The sequence below is a fragment of the Aquarana catesbeiana genome, linkage group LG11 (genome assembly GCF_042186555.1).
Source record: "Aquarana catesbeiana isolate 2022-GZ linkage group LG11, ASM4218655v1, whole genome shotgun sequence".
NCBI classification, from domain to species: Eukaryota; Metazoa; Chordata; class Amphibia; order Anura; family Ranidae; genus Aquarana; species Aquarana catesbeiana.
Window position 1 is genome coordinate 224,034,474 of NC_133334.1, and position 16,793 is coordinate 224,051,266.

General features: G+C 45.9%; 1 protein-coding gene across 3 annotated transcripts in view; it reads right to left on the bottom strand.

The window, feature by feature from the left end:
* ZFTA (zinc finger translocation associated) overlaps positions 1-14,074 on the bottom strand; it is an 85,045-nt gene extending 70,971 nt beyond the window's left edge. For 2 of the 3 annotated variants that reach the window (XM_073605409.1, XM_073605407.1), the window contains exon 1: positions 13,697-14,074. In XM_073605409.1, coding sequence (XP_073461510.1) covers positions 13,697-13,874 — 178 coding nt within the window. In that variant the 5' untranslated portion in view covers positions 13,875-14,074. The remainder of the gene's footprint in view (positions 1-13,696) is intronic. The other variant, XM_073605410.1, reaches the window with a different exon arrangement.
* Between the last annotated feature and the right edge of the window lie 2,719 nt (positions 14,075-16,793).

Here is a 16,793-nt window from a genome sequence, read left to right on the forward strand (position 1 = left end):
ACGCCTACTCCCATGGGAGGAAAACCAGGAAGTGCAAAGAAGATTAGAAAAAAAAAAAGGTAATTACGGCGATTTAAATTTTTTTTACACAGCATGTCAGCATCTAGGCAAGGAAGAGAATGCATAGAGATAATGTTCAAAATTTGGGTGGAACCCCGCTTTAAGATGGCTCCTGTATAGAGAAACTAGTCTCATGCATTGCTCAGGTGCGATTTCGTCGGCCCATTCTTTCACACAGTCTTCCAATCTTGAAGGTTCCGTGGGCTTCTTCTATTAACTCTGATCCATAACTTTTTTCCATAGATTTTCTATTGGATTCAAGTCAGGTAATTGGCTGGGCCATTCTACCAACTTTATTTGCTTTCTTTGAAACCAACTGAGAGTTTCCTTGGCTTTGTGTTTGGGATTATTGTCTTGCTGAAATGTCCACCCCCATTTTATCTTCATCATCCTGGTAGGTGGCAGCAGATTTATCAAAAATGTCTTGGTACATGTTTCCATTCATCCTTCTTTCAATGACATGAAGTTTGCCAGTACCGTATGCTGAAAAACAGCCCAACACCATGATGTTCCCACCTCCAAAACTTCACTGTTGGTATTGTGTATTTGGGGTGATGTGACGTGCCATTAGACCTCCAAACATGGTGTGAATTATGGCATCCAAAGAGTTAAATTTTGGTCTCTCCTGACCAGACTATATTCTCCCAGTATTTCACAGGTTTGTTTAAATGTTGTGCAGCAAACTTTACACAAGATTTACCATGCTTTTTCTTCAGCAAATGGAGTCTTGCGTGGTGAGCGTACATACAGGCCATGGCGGTTGAGCGCATTACTTATTTTCTTTGAAACAATTGTACCTGCTAATTTTGGGTCTTTCTGAAGCTTGCCACAAGTGGTCCTTGGCTCTTGGACAATTCTTCTGATAATACTTTTCACTCCTCTGTCAGAAATCTTGTGAGTCTTAAACAAAGAAACCATTTTTGACAAGTCCTTTGATAAAAAAATGTCCCCTGAAGTAAATCCAGCGTCAATAACACTGAACACTGGCCACTGACCCACATGAAGAAAAAAAAACCCATCCACACACGACGCTTGGGTCTTGCCAAATAGCAGCTCTGCTACTTACCTTCCACTAGCTAAACTAAGTGATGTCACCAGTTGACCCCGCCCCTTACTTTATTCAGCAGCAGGTAGGTGGTGCAGCTGTCATTCGGCAAGAGCTGAGCATCGGGTGCGGATCTCTTTTTTTTTTTTTTTTTTTTTTTGTGCAGGTCGGCGGACAGATCGGAATTTACTTGGGGGGGGGGGATTTTTTTAAATAAAAGGACTTGTCAAACAGTCGCTTTGTTTTTATTTATTTTGCCCATTTTTTTGGTGAATAAGTAGGGGTACTATGCGGGCTAGAGGCCGCAATCTGGGAACCCCTTGTTAAAGGGGGCTTCCAGATTTCGATAAGTCAAACCCCGCACTCCCACAACTGCCGGGCCAGGGTTTTGAGGGAAGAGGCCCTTGTTCTCATCAACTTGGGTGGCGGGGGGGGGGGGGGGTGGCCTGGTATGGTTTGGGGGGGGCCCCATTTGATCATTCCCCCCTTTCCTGGCTTGCCAGGCTGCAGGCTCGGTTTAAGGGCTGGTATAGATCTTGGGGGCCCCACACCATTTTCTTTTTTAATTTTGGCCTGGGGTCACCCTCAAAATCTATACCAGACCCAAAGTGGTTATTTTTTTTTTTAATGCCGGTGTTCTGTCGATTACTGCAGATCGTCGGATAATGCGTTTGACGATCTGCACATGCGCAGTAGTGACGTCACTCCAGCTGATCTGCTGGCGTGATGTCAATACTGTGCATACGCAGATTGTCGGAGGCATTATCCGACGATCAGCAAAGCGTGGAGGCAGAATCTGACAATCAGATTGTGCCTTGCTCTCTTTCGACAACATAAATCACTTGATTTATACCCTCTCCCTGGACTGACATCACTACTGCGCATGCACAGATCATTGGAGGCATTATCCGATGATCTGCAGTAATTGACAGAATACCGCCTTTTTTTTGCTTACATTCTGTTGTCAGAGTGGAATCCTGTTGACAGCAGGTGAGTTATAGTTGTTAAGGATGCGTTGGGTGCCGGCTCCTTAATAACCAGCTATTTACTGGTTAAGGATGCTGGTGGCTTTTGACATTAAAATATAGTAAGATTTCACTACTAAAATACTGCATCACTTCAAGAAATAGCGCAGTTACATTTTCTATTGAGTTGCAAAAAAATGTTTGAAAAAAAGCTATGAGGCATGTTACCACTGATCTTAAAGCAATAGATACCACTTCGTGAATGGAGCCCTTTAACATTTACATATACTGATTAAAATTCAATAATCCTAAAAGCAGCCACATCTTATACAGGACTCCCTTGTTCAAGAAAAATAGCTACTAGCTAATCACCAAGTAACTTGCCTATAATATTTACAGTGTGATATACAGATAGTAACAAATGCCCTTGGAGGTATCCTACTTTGCAAGTGCATTTCACAAGCATCTTCTTCAGGACAGAATGAGGAACATATGAGGAAATAGCAATAGTAATTAAAATGTAAATTTGACCCATGGCTGCAGTGACTGAGCCAAAATACTTCTGGGGTGGACATTAAGACCACAATATGAGATGAGGGGCAGGCAGAGTCTAGAGACGCTCCTTGTGACTGATATAAAATGCAGCAGGTATATTAGGTGCTAGAAAGCCACCAGCAAACCTCTTTTATATATTATTTATATAGGGAAGGACCCAAATCTCCATAATAGTTAAAATACAAGAGCCTAATCGTGTTTAGCAATGTATTCTCCAGCTACAATGGAGGCAAGATGTTGGGTGCAACCATTACCATATAAGCTGCAAACAAAATATTGGAGTACTGAAAGATGCCTACTAGTCCCCAGGGAGTGCCTCCAAGGCCATTTATCCGTATATTATATTGTAAATATTATAGGCTCCACTGTTGTCCCCCGGATAGTCTGGCATAGACCCCTAGCCAACTTATGGCAAGGTTATACGGCCATGTTGGCCAGGTACTTAATGTTTTATTTTTTTGTTTTCTACTATGGCCCTTTTTGTTGTTCTTTTATTCCACCTTGATGCCTTACTCCCAGCTCTAACGGATCGTCTATTGAACTTGGGGTTCGCTGCTTCTCGCTGGTATAGTCACTTGACAGTATACTATTCCATTGCCCTGGAATTGGGTCGTATATCAATTACAGGATCCACTTCTGCTTTTACTGTAATACTAATGCAATGTCTAAACTAACCAGAGTTATGTCCTGGAATGTCTGGGGCTTAAACAACCCGGTTAAGCAATTGGCTGTGCTCAGCACGGTCAAGCGTTTAGATGCAGATGTGATTTGTCTACAGGAGACTCATCTCCCCCCCAACTTCTACTCCTTTATTTGCCCAAAGACAGTTTTGTCACCAATTTCATGCTACATATTCGGTGTATTCGAGGGGAGTGAGTGTCCTGATCCGAAGGGGTACACAATTTTCCTGCATGGTAGTTAAAATCGACCCAGATGGTCGCTATGTGTTTTTATTGTGTTCTCTTTATGGGACAAAGTATATAATAGCAGGGATGTAAATTCTTCCACCGTTTTTAGCTTAAAATACTAGCTGACTTTGTAACCCGCTTTCCAGGCATACCAGTGTTGGTCCTAGGGGACTTTAATAACTACATAGACTATGAGAAAGAAACTCTCTGCTTATGCCAGAGGCGGCTTAATAAAACAGGGGCTTACACCCTTTGCCCGCCTTCTCTTGGAGATGGGCTTTACAGACGTTTGGAGGATTCACAACCCAGACGCCCAGGTGTACTTATGTCAATCTGCCTCGATTGGGGGACTGTCCCGGACTGACTTGGGCCTGGGGAATGAACTCCTGCTGCCTATGGTAATCTCCTCACATTACTAAACTAGATAGGTCTCTGACCACTCCCCACTTCCGATAGACATGGAAGCTAAACCAGTTCTGGTTGTCACTCTTACCGGACCCTGATTCGAACCCAGATTTACAACGAATAAAACCAATGTATGGGATACAGCTAAGGCCTACTTACGTGGACAGTTCATTAGATTAATATCTCCCATAAAAGGCAAACACCAAGGAGTGGGAAATGTTGGTTTGATCAGAGGCACAAAGAACTGAAGCATTATATGTTGCTGACCCCACTGATGATTCCAAGAGAGCATGGCTGGCTTCACATTCGATGCTCAGGCAATTATTACACTTAGCAGAAAATAAAAGTTTCTTTAGCTCTACTAACTAAAACACAACAACCCCCCCCCCCCCCATATAGTGGCTGTCACAGATGAACAGGGCACACCGTGCTATTCCACTCCAGCTATTATGAACATATTTAAGGATTTTTTTTAAGGATGTCTATACATCCAAAGTACAACCCTCATCTGATGACCCCCACAGCTTCCTAGATAGATATCCTATACCACGTCTGTCCACTGCGGACGCAAACCTGCCTAATGCCCCATTGTCTGAGGAAGAGCTCACACGCAAAATGGCCTGAAGCTCACGGTTTGCAGTCCAAAGCCAAACGATAAAACACACAAGTAATCCTGACTCTCCTTCAAGTCTACAATAATGCATTTGAAACAGGGAAACTTCCCCCCTCTATGAGTGAGGCACTTATAGTTGTCCTCTTAAAACCAGGAAAGGAGGTCCTCTCACCAGACTCATACAGACCTATCTCGTTACTTACATTTGATGTCAAACTTCTGGCTAGGGTACTGGCTAATAGGTTAGCAAAATGCATCCAAAAAGTGATTCACAAAGACCAGTCTGGTTTTATACCAACGAGGTCCACGTCCAAAAACATACGCAGACTATTTTAAATTTACAACTACCAACCCCCGGTAATAGGGCCATCTTTTCTTTAGACGCGGCTAAAGCGTTCAACAGCTCTGAATGGCCCTATTTATGGGAAGTATTGACAAGATTTGGGGTAGGCCCCTACTTCCTCAGATGGATAAAGCTGCTGTATACCACTCCTTCTGCAAGAATGCGAGTTAATGGGGACATATCAGAACCCTTTAGGCTTTTTAGGGGCACACAGCAGGGGTGCCCACTTTTACCTCTGCTGTTTGCCATGCCCATGGCCATCCATGTCAGAGCCTTGCAAAATATCGTAGATTTCCTTCGGGGTAATCAAAAAGATGTCATCTTCTTATATGCGCATGACACTCTGATTTATCTGGGAGACACTGACAGTTCTTTGAGGAATGTGATGCAACTGATTGCTGACTTTGGGCATTTGTCAGGGTTCACCATTAATTGGAATAAATCAGTGCTCATGCCCCTAGACCCACTGTCACAACCCATACCCGACAGTGCAGTGGATGTTCAAAAGTAACTGAGTTCCGGTACCTTAGAATACAAGTGACTCAGGACCCAAACCAATACATCACGTTAAACCTGGTTACGTTGCTTTGCAAATTCCGACCAAATGCATGGCATGGACTAAACTTCCACTGTCAGTCACTGGGAGAGCCAATTTAATTAAAATGGTATGGACTCCACAACTTTTATATATATTCCATAACGCTCCCATATGGATACCACATAAATGGTTTTCCCAAATAGACTCTCAGTTTAGAACTTTAATATGGGGTAATAAAATAGCACGTATCAGCTTATACACACACTGCAATTCGCCAAAGATCAAGGTGGATTGACAGTCCCGCACTCTAGATTCTACTTTGTGGCCTCCCAAGTCCAACAAATAGGTAACTGGGGGCGTGAAGATGTAACAGACCCCATCAGGTCTTTATTAGTACCAGGCGGCTCTTTAATCCCGGCACTATCCCACTTAGAGGCAGGATTCTCACATTTATCACAAACACTCCCCACAATACTCCTCCTAAATACCTTATGGAAATATATTAGAGCCATTTTGCATATCCAGGGATTCTGCTCATTTACCCCCATATGGCAGAATAAATATTACAAAGAACTGATTAAACTTAAGGATTTTCAATTCGGGGAGAGGGCGGGCGTTCGATATATCTCCCAGCTATTCAACGGCACCGCATTTAAATCGTTTATGGAGCTACAAGAGGAGCTTGCCCTCCCTAGAACCCAATTTTACAATTATCTGCAGCTAAGGCACGCCATTCAGAGTGAGACTAGAACCTCTTTGTTCGCATCAACAACACATCCCTTGATGACCGATGTGCTGTTGATGGAGGACAGGAAGGGAATGATCTTGAGAGTCTTTTCTAGACTGTTACAATCCACACAGGGTGGGAGGGTGGTTAAAGGATTTGGGATCTATAGATGGGGAAACATGGGACCTATGCCTGACCTCCGCCCCCTCGGTGTCGGTTTCAGCATCACATAAATTATATCACCTATTATTACTACACAGAGTATATAGGGCGCCAGTTCTACTTCATAAGTGGGGATTCAGAGACACGCCACTACTATGCCCAAAATGCAGCAGAAATAACTGTGATTTGTTGCATATGTTGTGGAAATGCCCAAAACTGTTTTGTTACTGGCACTTATCCTTTCTACTATCTCACCCGTATTTCAATTTCCACTGCCACATGATCCAGTTATTTGCTTGCTCGGTGCCTTGGAGATACCCTCACTTTCGCCAAACGGTCATACTGCAGTATTGCGTCTATTGTACATAGCACGCAAAATGATCACGAGGCACTGGATAACTCCACAGGTATCAACGAGGAAGCAATGGGTTGATGGGGTAAACAGTACATTGATGCGCGAAAAACTCACTTAAGGCGGTAGTAAACCCGCTGAATTTTTTTTCTTTCCCTACACCTGTAAGGGAAAAGGCATAATGAGCTAGTATGCACCGCATACTAGCTCATTATGAGATACTTACCTTAGAACGAGGCACCGGCATCTCACCCGGTCCACGCCGAGGGAGCTGACATTACCCCTCGGCGTGTCTTCCGGGTATCGCGGCTCCGGCGCTGTGAGTGAGAGACTTCTTTCCGGCAAAGTCCGGAGTTTGCCGGGCTTTCAGCCGAGAATCCCCTGTGCACATGCGCCACTGCAGTCAGCGGCTCATTGCGAGGGGAATATCTCCTAAACCGTACAGGTTTAGGAGATTTTTTTTTTTACCTACAAGTAAGCCTTATTATAGGTTTACCTGCAGGTAAAAGTTTTAAAAATAGGTATACAACCACTTTAACAACAAAAGAATGTTCTTAAAAAAAAAAAAAAAATCTACTCCCTGTGGCAACCATGGAGGGACACACCTGGACTTGGTCCAATGCAGTTGGTGAAGGACAGACTACTACAAATGTGAATTGGTAGATGTTGGGGTAAAACTGTAACTCAAGGAGAGACAAGCGGTTCTCATTTTAAGAATTGTCTACTGGGCCATGGTAGCCAATTTTGAGTATGAGTAGACGTTTCTAATATACTTGGGTGTAGGATTTTTGTTTTTACAGTTTCTCTGTTCTATCTTGTCTCCTGTACGCACTAAGGATATGGACATACAGTTCTGCATAGTTGCACACTGACGATGTAATGCTATGCGGCATCAGTTTAATGGATGTTTCAGTAACTCCACTCAATATGCTGGTATCTTTTGACCATTTGTGATTTATATACAATATATTACCCTCTGTACTTGGATTTATTGCTGCACATAAGATCTGTATGGATGTGTATTTTTGTTTTGTTCTTTGATAAACTTTTTCTGATTAAAAAAATATATTATAATATATATAATAGGCCAGTTAATTGGTGATTAGCTAGTAAATATTTTTCTTGAATGAAGGAGTCCAGTATAAGATGTGGATGCTTTTAGGACCAGTGGCAATCCATAACAGCTTTATTAATTAATAATTTGCATTGTCTCGTCTGTACAGTCCGACAAAATAATTTTTTTTTTTGTAAGTACACGAAAATGCATTTTAGAGCACACGAACATAATATAAAAGATGGGTTGGGTCGAGCAAATAGATACCAAACATGTCAAGATTGCGCGCACCCCAGAAATGGCGACAAACTACTGTGCCTAAAATTTTTCATTGGCAATGCTTTATAAGCCTTTTACAGCAGGGGTGTCCAACCTGAGGCCTAACACACAAAACTTAATTCAAAATGTTGAAGAAGGTTATTTATGGGAGTTAAATGTGTAGGACTGCCAACATCCTTAAAACATGAGAAAAAAGGAGCATGCAACAAGTGCAACAGGGGACATCCCCTTGGACTTTTAAGGCAGAAATAAAAGGTAATGGAGTAAATAAAATTCAACCATGTGCCACTTTTATTGAGTACGTACACAGTATCTGACACATTTTGTAGTCATAAACAATCACATTAAAATATACAAAAAGTACACCAATGAACCAATATATAGACATATATATCAAACCCGAAGCTAATAATCTAGGCCCCATTAGCTGTATGAAAAACAGCTGAGCCCAGAATTCAGAGCATTTCTCTGATGTGGAGGTGCGTGGCATAGCCCCGCCCCTCGGGGAGTGATGACGTCATTCACCGGCGAATGGAAATCCCCACCTGTGTTAGGCCCCTTTCACACTGGGGCGGTGGGGGCGTCGGCGGTACAACAGCGCTATTTTTAGCGCTGCTGTACCGTCGTTCTTGCAGCGGTATTCGGCCGCTAGCGGGGCGGTTTTAACCCCCGCTGGCGGCCGAAAAAGGGTTAAAATCCCTCGTACAGCGCGGCTATAGCCGCGGTATTGCCGCGCTGTCGCATTGATTTCAATGGGCAGGAGCGGTGAAGGAGCGGTGAATACACCGCTCCAAAAAAGCGGTTTGCAGGACTTTTTTCACCGTCCTGCCTGCGCACCGCTTCAGTGTGAAAGCCCTCGGGCTTTCACACTGAACAAACAGCGGAGGCTGTTTAGGGGCGGTTTGCAGGCGGTATTTTTAGCGCAATACCGCCTGCAAACCGCCCCAGTGTGAAAGGGATCTTAGAGAAATACAGTAGGGACAGGTAGGAGCTTCTCCCTGCACATATGGCCCGCATGGAGACAAGGAGAACCCCGTCATCCATTTAGCCATGCATGGGTGGAGCCTATCCGCCAGGTGTTTGTGAAGAAACAGCGCAGCCCAGGGAGCACACCATACGCTGGGTGGCGTATGGTGTGCTCCCTGGGCTGCTCTGTATTAATCTCCCCTGATGAAGCAAATATGTACCAATAAAATTTCCCAAACACGTCAGGATGTATGCTACAAATCTTCATGGGCTGACCTCAGCTTGACTCTTGCAGTGCTTGGATTATTAGCTTTGGGATTGATATATATGTCTATGTATTAATTGGTTCATTGGTGTACTTTTTGTATATTTTAATGTAGGAGCTGCACGATTCTAGCTAAAATGAGAATCACGATTTTTTTTGTTTAGAATAAAGATCACGATTCTCGCGGTGTAACATCTTCTTTCACATTATACAAAAAAAAAAAAAAAATTGGGCTAACTTTACTGTTTGTTTGTTTTTTTTTTTTAATCAATTAAAGTGCATTTTCTCAAAAAAACTGTTTGAAAAACTGCTGTGCAAATACGGTGTGACATAAAATATTGCAACAATCACTATTTAATTCTCTAGGGTCTCTGCTAAAAAAAATATAATTTTTGGGTGCTCCAAGTAAATTTATAGCAGAAAATAATGATTTTCCCTTGTAAGCAACAAATGTCAGAAAAGGTTTGGGCTTTAAATGGTTAAAATTCCCTTATCTACATGGAGTTCTTTCATTTGATAAAAGAACGAAAAGATACTTTGTTTCTACTTATTCGCTTATGGTAGTAAAACTTGGCAGGCTGCCTGGATTTTTTTTTCCAGCTGTGAGAACTCTCTGCACTTGTTAGAAAGATGGCGACATGCCGTTTTGAAGACCGGGAAGGGAAAAAGATCGCAATTTTGATTCTTAACTATTAATCGTGCAGCTCTATTTAATGTGATTGTTTATGACTACAAATGTATCAGATACTGTGTACTCAATAAAAGTGGCACGTTTGCCAGGGCACCCGCGATGTCCTCACCCAAAGCCGACCTGTCCCTCGGCTCCCGGGTGCAGGCGCCGGCATCTTCAGTAAGGGAATTAGGAAGTGAAACCTTGCGGCTTCACAGCCTGGTTCCCTACTGCGCAAGTCGCGCTGCACATCCTCACTGGTCCCTGCTGTCTTCTGGGACCTGTGTGTCACCAAGAAGAAAGCTGGGGGGGGGGGGGGGGGGACATGGCGTAGTTCGCCACGGAATCTGCGGCGATCTATCGCCAGAAGTGGGAGCAAATACCTGTATTAGACAGATATCTGCTCCCCCCGAAAAGTGCCAAATGTGACACCGGATGCCGGCTGTTTACTGCGGACCGGAGCTTCCCAAAATAAACAGGAGAGCCAAAAACCACTGCAGTCAGAGGTGGCTCTTCTGCAAAAATGCAGATCGCTGGCTGTAAAGAATGACACCAAGATCATGGTTGCAGCCATGATCGGTATAACCACTTGCTCATATATACATACAGCTGACAGCAAATGGTTAAAGAGGTTCCAAAGGCAGAAGGTTTTTTATCTTAATGCATTCCATGCATTAAGATAAAACACCTTCTGTGTGCAGCTCCCCCATCAGCCCCCCTAATACAGTGCCTTGAAAAAGTATTCATACGTCCTTGAAATTTTCCACATTTTGTCATTTTACAACCAAAAATGCAAATGTATTTTATTGGGATTTTATAAGTTAGACCAACACAAAGGGGCACATAAAATTGTCAAGTGGCAGGAAAATGATAAATGGTTTTCCAAATAAATATCTTAAAAATGTGGCGTGCATTTGTATTCAGGCCCCTTTACTCTGATATCCCTAACTAAAATCTAGTGGAACCAATTGCCTTCAGAAGTTCCCTGACTAGTAAATAGAGTCCACCTGTGTGTAATTTAATCTCAGTATAAATACAGATGTTCAGTGAAGCCCTCGGAGGTTTGTTAGAGAACCTTTGTGAACAAACAGAATCATGAAGGCCGAGAAACACATCAGACAGGTCAATGTTAACGTTGTGGAGAAGTTTAAAGAAGGGTTAGGTTATAAAAAAATATCACAAGCTTTGAACATCTCACGGAGCACTGTTCAATCTATCATCCGAAAATGGAAAGAGTATGGCACACGTTGTGCGGATGCTCTTCTTCAGCAGGGACAGGGAAGCTTGTCAGAGTTGATGAGAAGATGGATGGAGCCAAATACAGGGCAATCTTAGAAGAAAACCTGTTAAGAGTCTGCAAAAGACTTGAGACTGGGGTGGAGGTTCACCTTCCAGCAGGACAACGACCCAAAACATACAGCCAGAACTACAATGGAATGGTTTAGATCAAAGCATATTCTTGTGTTAGAATTGCCAAGTCAACGTCCAGACCTAAATCCAATTGAGAATCTGTGGCAAGACTTGAAAATTGCTCTTCACAGAGGCTCTCTATCCAATCTGATAGAGCTTGAGCTATTTTGCAAAGAAGAATGGGCAAAGATTTCACTCTTTAGATGTGCAAAGCTGGTAGAGACATCCTAAAAAAGACTTGCAGCTGTAATTGCAGCGAAAAGTGGTTCTACAAAGTATTGACTCAGGGGGGCTGAATACAAATGCACGCCACACTTTTCACATATTTAGAAAAAATTTAGAAAACCATTTATCATTTTCCATCCACTTCACAATAATGCGCCACTTTGTGCTGGTCTATCACATAAAAGCCCAATAAAATACATTTTCGTTTTTGGTTGTAACATAACAAAATGTGGAAAATTTCAAGGGGTATAAATACTTTTTCAAGGCACTGTACTTACCCGAGCCCCATCTAAATCCAGCGATGTTGTACAAGAGACTCATCTGTCCAGGACTCTACTTCCTGATACACACAGCGGGTGCCATTGGTTCCCACTGCTGTCAAAGTCGTGAGGAGAGAGGGGGGCGGGGCAGAGCCACGGCTCTGTGTCTGAATGGACACACAGAGCAGCGACTCGGTTGCCCCCATAGCAAGCTGCTTGCTGTGGGGGAAATCGTGAGAAGGGAGGGAGGGGCCAGGAGTGCCCCCGAGAAGAGGAGGATCTGGGCTTCTCTGTGCAAAACCACTGCACAGAGCAAGCAAGCATAACAAGTTTGTTATTTTTAAACAAAACAAAAAAAGAAAACAAGACTTTAAAGAGGTTGTAAAGGCACCTGTTTTTTCACCTTAATGCATCCTATGCATTAAATTGAGAAAACACCTGTCAGTGACCGCCCCCCCCCCCCCCCCCGTTTTACTTACCTGACCCCTGGAACTTGACCCACGGAGACGCGCTGTCTCTCTGTCCGGGGTCCTCGGCTGTTGATTGGATAGATTTATAGCAGCACAGCTATTGGCTCCCACTGCTCTCAATCAAATCCAATGACGCGAGCGCTGGGGGGCGAGGCCAAGTCCTGCATTCGGCCATTAAAGATGCCGAATGCTGGACTCAGGAGCGCGCCCGCAAGGAAACCCTCCGGGAGAGCACTTCTCCCAGGGAGTTATCTGATGCGGGGAGGAGCCGCCGGGGGACCCCAGAACAGGATGTTCAGGGCCACTCTGTGCAAAACGAGCTGCACAGTGGAGGCAACTATATGTTTGTCATAAAAAAAAAAAAAAAAAAAAGGAACCCTTTAGTGTCACTTTAAAGCGGAGTTCCACCCAAAAGTGGACACTCCGCTTACCTACCTCCTCCTCCGGAGCCACATTTGGCCCCTTTCGGGGGAGGGGGACAGTTACCGGTTTGACAGGTACCCTTCCCCACTTCTGGGAGACCTCGCCGCGGCAACCTCTGCCCCTTCGAGCATGCGCAGTAGGGGACTGGCTAGGGAAGGCTTCACTTCTTGTTTCTCTGACCACAAATGGCGGCGGCAGCACCCGAGAGCCAATCAGAGCCGACATCACGGGATCCCTGGACAGGTAAGTGTCCTAATATTAAATATTGATATATTTTAATTTGATGGGGGGGGCAAACTCCTTTTTAATATCATCACTTTAAATCCAGGACTTCAGTTCTGCTTTAACATATTTAAAGATCTGACAGGGTCTCCTTAAAGCCTTAATATCCTATGAATTATTTTACATGAGGATACAACCATTATTCTCAAAGATCAATCAATGCCGGATACTTTAGAAACTCTTTTTTCCCTGGAAAAGCTCAGATGATTTATGGCAATGGTTGGATGTTTGTTAAACTGGGTAAAAGCCTGGCCATAGGCACTGTAATGTTTTACAGGTTGCATTGTTAGAGCCACATCCCATCCTCAGATATACTGCTGTCATTCATGAAGTTGAGTGTGTAAATAATGACAATAAGATGCAATGGGCAGGACGTTCAGATCAGAGGGTTGGCCCTATAACCGGACAATCCATGCTGGGAGTACAGAACGGAAGCAGAGCGCGGCTTTGGTTCCGCTGAGGAAACACATGTCCTGGACTGCCAGTCAGCATATGACTTGTAGTCCCACCGCACTACAGCGCCCCATGTGGTGAGACGCTGCAGTGACGGAAACGCCGCGCTTCCTCCCACAGCTTGAAACATTCTGCATTCTACGATCCACCACACAGCCTGCAATACCGGACACAGCCAGCGAGCGCCGCTAGAGCGCGCATCCTGTAATTACGTCTGTACACCGCCACGAGGCACTCTTTTCCCCCCAAGAAGCTCCGCCACTCACCCCCTGCGGCCTCCTCCTTCCCTATCATCATCGGACTATCATGGTCTATGCTCCCGCTCCTCGATGGAGACTCTGTGCCCGAGGTGGTGTTGGTCCCTAGCGTCAGCTCCGCATCTTCCTCGCTCAGCGCAGAGCTCTCCATATCTCCTGACGTGCGTTCCTCCTTCGCCGGCTTCATTTACGTCTGTCCGCGCTCTTACTGCAGGAACGTGAACGGTACAGACGGCGGCGGGGGCCCCCCCGAGATAAGCGCCGTCAATAGCACCGCACGGGAGGGCGGGGCCTTCACTTGACGCGAAGGAAAGGACGGTGTCACCTACCGCCGAGCGCCGCACAGGACTGGGGGGCGGGGAAAACGACGTTGTGGGGGGGTGGGCGGAGCTTGGAGCCCTGCGCCGCACAGGACTGGGAAGGATTGGGGTGGGTGACGTCACGTGAAAGGGGTTTGCGGAGGATTTCGGCGCCGCACGTGAATGGGGGGGGGGGAAGCTCCTCATTGTGGGGCGTGTCCCCTTCTTCCTTTCCTCAGGGCGCCGCACGGGACAGGGGGAGGAGACGTGTGGCAGCTCGGGCGGGGACAGCGTGGCTGCGACATGTTCTGTGTGCTGAGTTCATGTACGCGGCACCTTGTCCAACCCAGGCTGTACACGGAGCTTCCCCGCCTACTACAGAGCCCCGTGCTGAGCGGTGAGGGCTCCCGCATCACATCATACACCGCTATGGCTTTATAATACAACTACTGAGGCGTCCAATGAGCTGCGAAGAACCGCTCTGCCCGCCCACTGGGCGCGTTTACTGACGTCACTCACGCAGAGAATGTAGCGGGATCATAGTGCCCCTGGCCTGTCACTATGGCAACGGGGCCCATGGGAGGGGAAGAGGCCCCCGATTTAACTGCTTATCAGCCAATGCGCACAGTCAGGATCTCTGCCTCACGTCCTTTCAATGTAACTGCAAGAAGCACTACATATATATATATAGGTTTTCTAATAAAGTCATTCTAATATACAAAACAACAGCACAACAATATTTTAATAAAATGTGACTGATTTATCAAGGGTTTGTGGCTTGTTTGGTAAATTGCGGATGTAGTTCGGTGCCTTTAAGGTTACGCAAGAGACGTGTGCCATAGCTGTATATCCCGGGCACAGAAATATGCCAACAACTTGCACAGTATGCCCAAAGGTACATCTGTATGAGTTTGAGAGGAATTTGCAAAATGAATGTTAGTAAATAAGGGAAACCGGAGTTCACTTTAAATACCCAATTATGTGTGAGAGAAAATAAAGTGGCACTTTATGGCTAATGTGGGCACACAGGCAGGGGCGGATCCAGAGTCTAGTCTCGGGAGGGGCACTGCCAGAAAATATATATATATATTTTTTTTGGGGTACATCTATCGGGGAAATGGCGGGTGGCGCTTCAATCATCACGGCACCATGGTTGTTATGGTGTCAGAATGATTGAAGCGCATTATTACTATTATTACATTGTTATAAAAAATTAAATAGTTTAACTCACCATAATGCAGAATCAGTGGGAGCCCCGAGTGTGTCACTTGCCACGTCACCTGTCACCAGATGCAGATTGTCACTTGCCAAGTCGCCTGCCACATGTTGCGGATTGTCACTTGCCACGTCGCCTGTCACCAGATGCAGATTGTCACTTGCCACGTCGCTTGTCACCAGATGCAGATTGTCACTTGCCACGTCGCCTGCCACGTTGCGGATTGTCACTTGCCACGTCACCTGCCACATGTTGCGGATTGTCACTTGCCACGTCACCTGTCACCAGATGCAGATTGTCACTTGCCACGTCGCCTGCCACATATTGCGGATTGTCACTTGCCACGTCGCCTGCCACATGTTGCGGATTGTCACTTGCCACGTCGCCTGTCACCAGATGCAGATTGTCACTTGCCACGTCGTCTGCCACATGTTGCGGATTGTCACTTGCCACGTCGCCTGTCACCAGATGAAGATTGTCACTTGCCACCTGCTAACGTGGTCTCTTGTGTCCCAGAGACAGGCAGCAGAGAGGTGATGTAATCTCTCTGCTGCCGCAGCTGCCTGCATGGTGAGGGGGGAACTGCAGGGATGCAGGGCGGGCGCCGGGCTTTGAGAGATGATGTCATCTCTCTGCTCCCCCGCCCGCCGGCTCCCTGATTGGCCAGCAGCCCGCCCACAAACACATTGAGCGGCACATGTCACCAACTGAGCCGCCGGGCCAGCCTGCTGTCTCTCTCCTGCAGAGCCGCCCGTCGGCTCTCTCTCTCTCACCTATGGAGCCGCCCAGCGTCTCTCTCTCTCTCACTCACGGAGCCGCCTGGCGGCTCTCTCACTCACTGAGCCGCCCGGCGGCTCTCTTACTCACGGAGCCGCCCGGCGGCTCTCTCACTCACGGAGCCGCCCGGCGGCTCTCTCACCTATGGAGCCACCCGGCAGCTTTCTCACTTACGGAGCCGCCCGCCAGTGGGCTCTCTCACAGTCACTCACCCGCATTTCTCGGAGGGAGCAATTGCCCCGTTGCCCCCCCCCCTGGATCTGCCCCTGCACACAGGTAGGATTTTTATTTCAGAAGAGATGTTATGTCTCTTCTGCATTAACCTTTTTGCCTACAGGGCACATGTACCCCCTTCTCTGCCCAGGACAATGATCATCTTTCAGCACTGTCGCACTTTGAATGACAATTGCGCGGTCATGCAACACTGTACACATATGATATTTTTATCAATTTTTTCACACAAATAGAGCTTTCCTTTGGTGGTATTTAATCACCACTGGGGTTTTATTTTTTGCTTAAGAAACAACAAAACACCAACAATTTTGAAAAAAACAAAAAAAAAAGCATTTTTCATATTTTTTTTTAATAACATTTTGCAAACGGCTAATTTTTCTCCTTCACTGATGTGTGCTGATGAGGCGGCACTGATAGGTGGGGGGGCAGCAAACCCCCCCAATCTGGCCTGTCGGTAGGTCGGGTCATCAGCAGCCCCCCCCCCCCCCCGGTCTGGCCTGTTGTGGTAGGTCGGGTCATCAGCAGCACCCCCCCCCCCTTTATGTCAGTTACGAGCCCGGCACTTACCGCATCTGTGGTG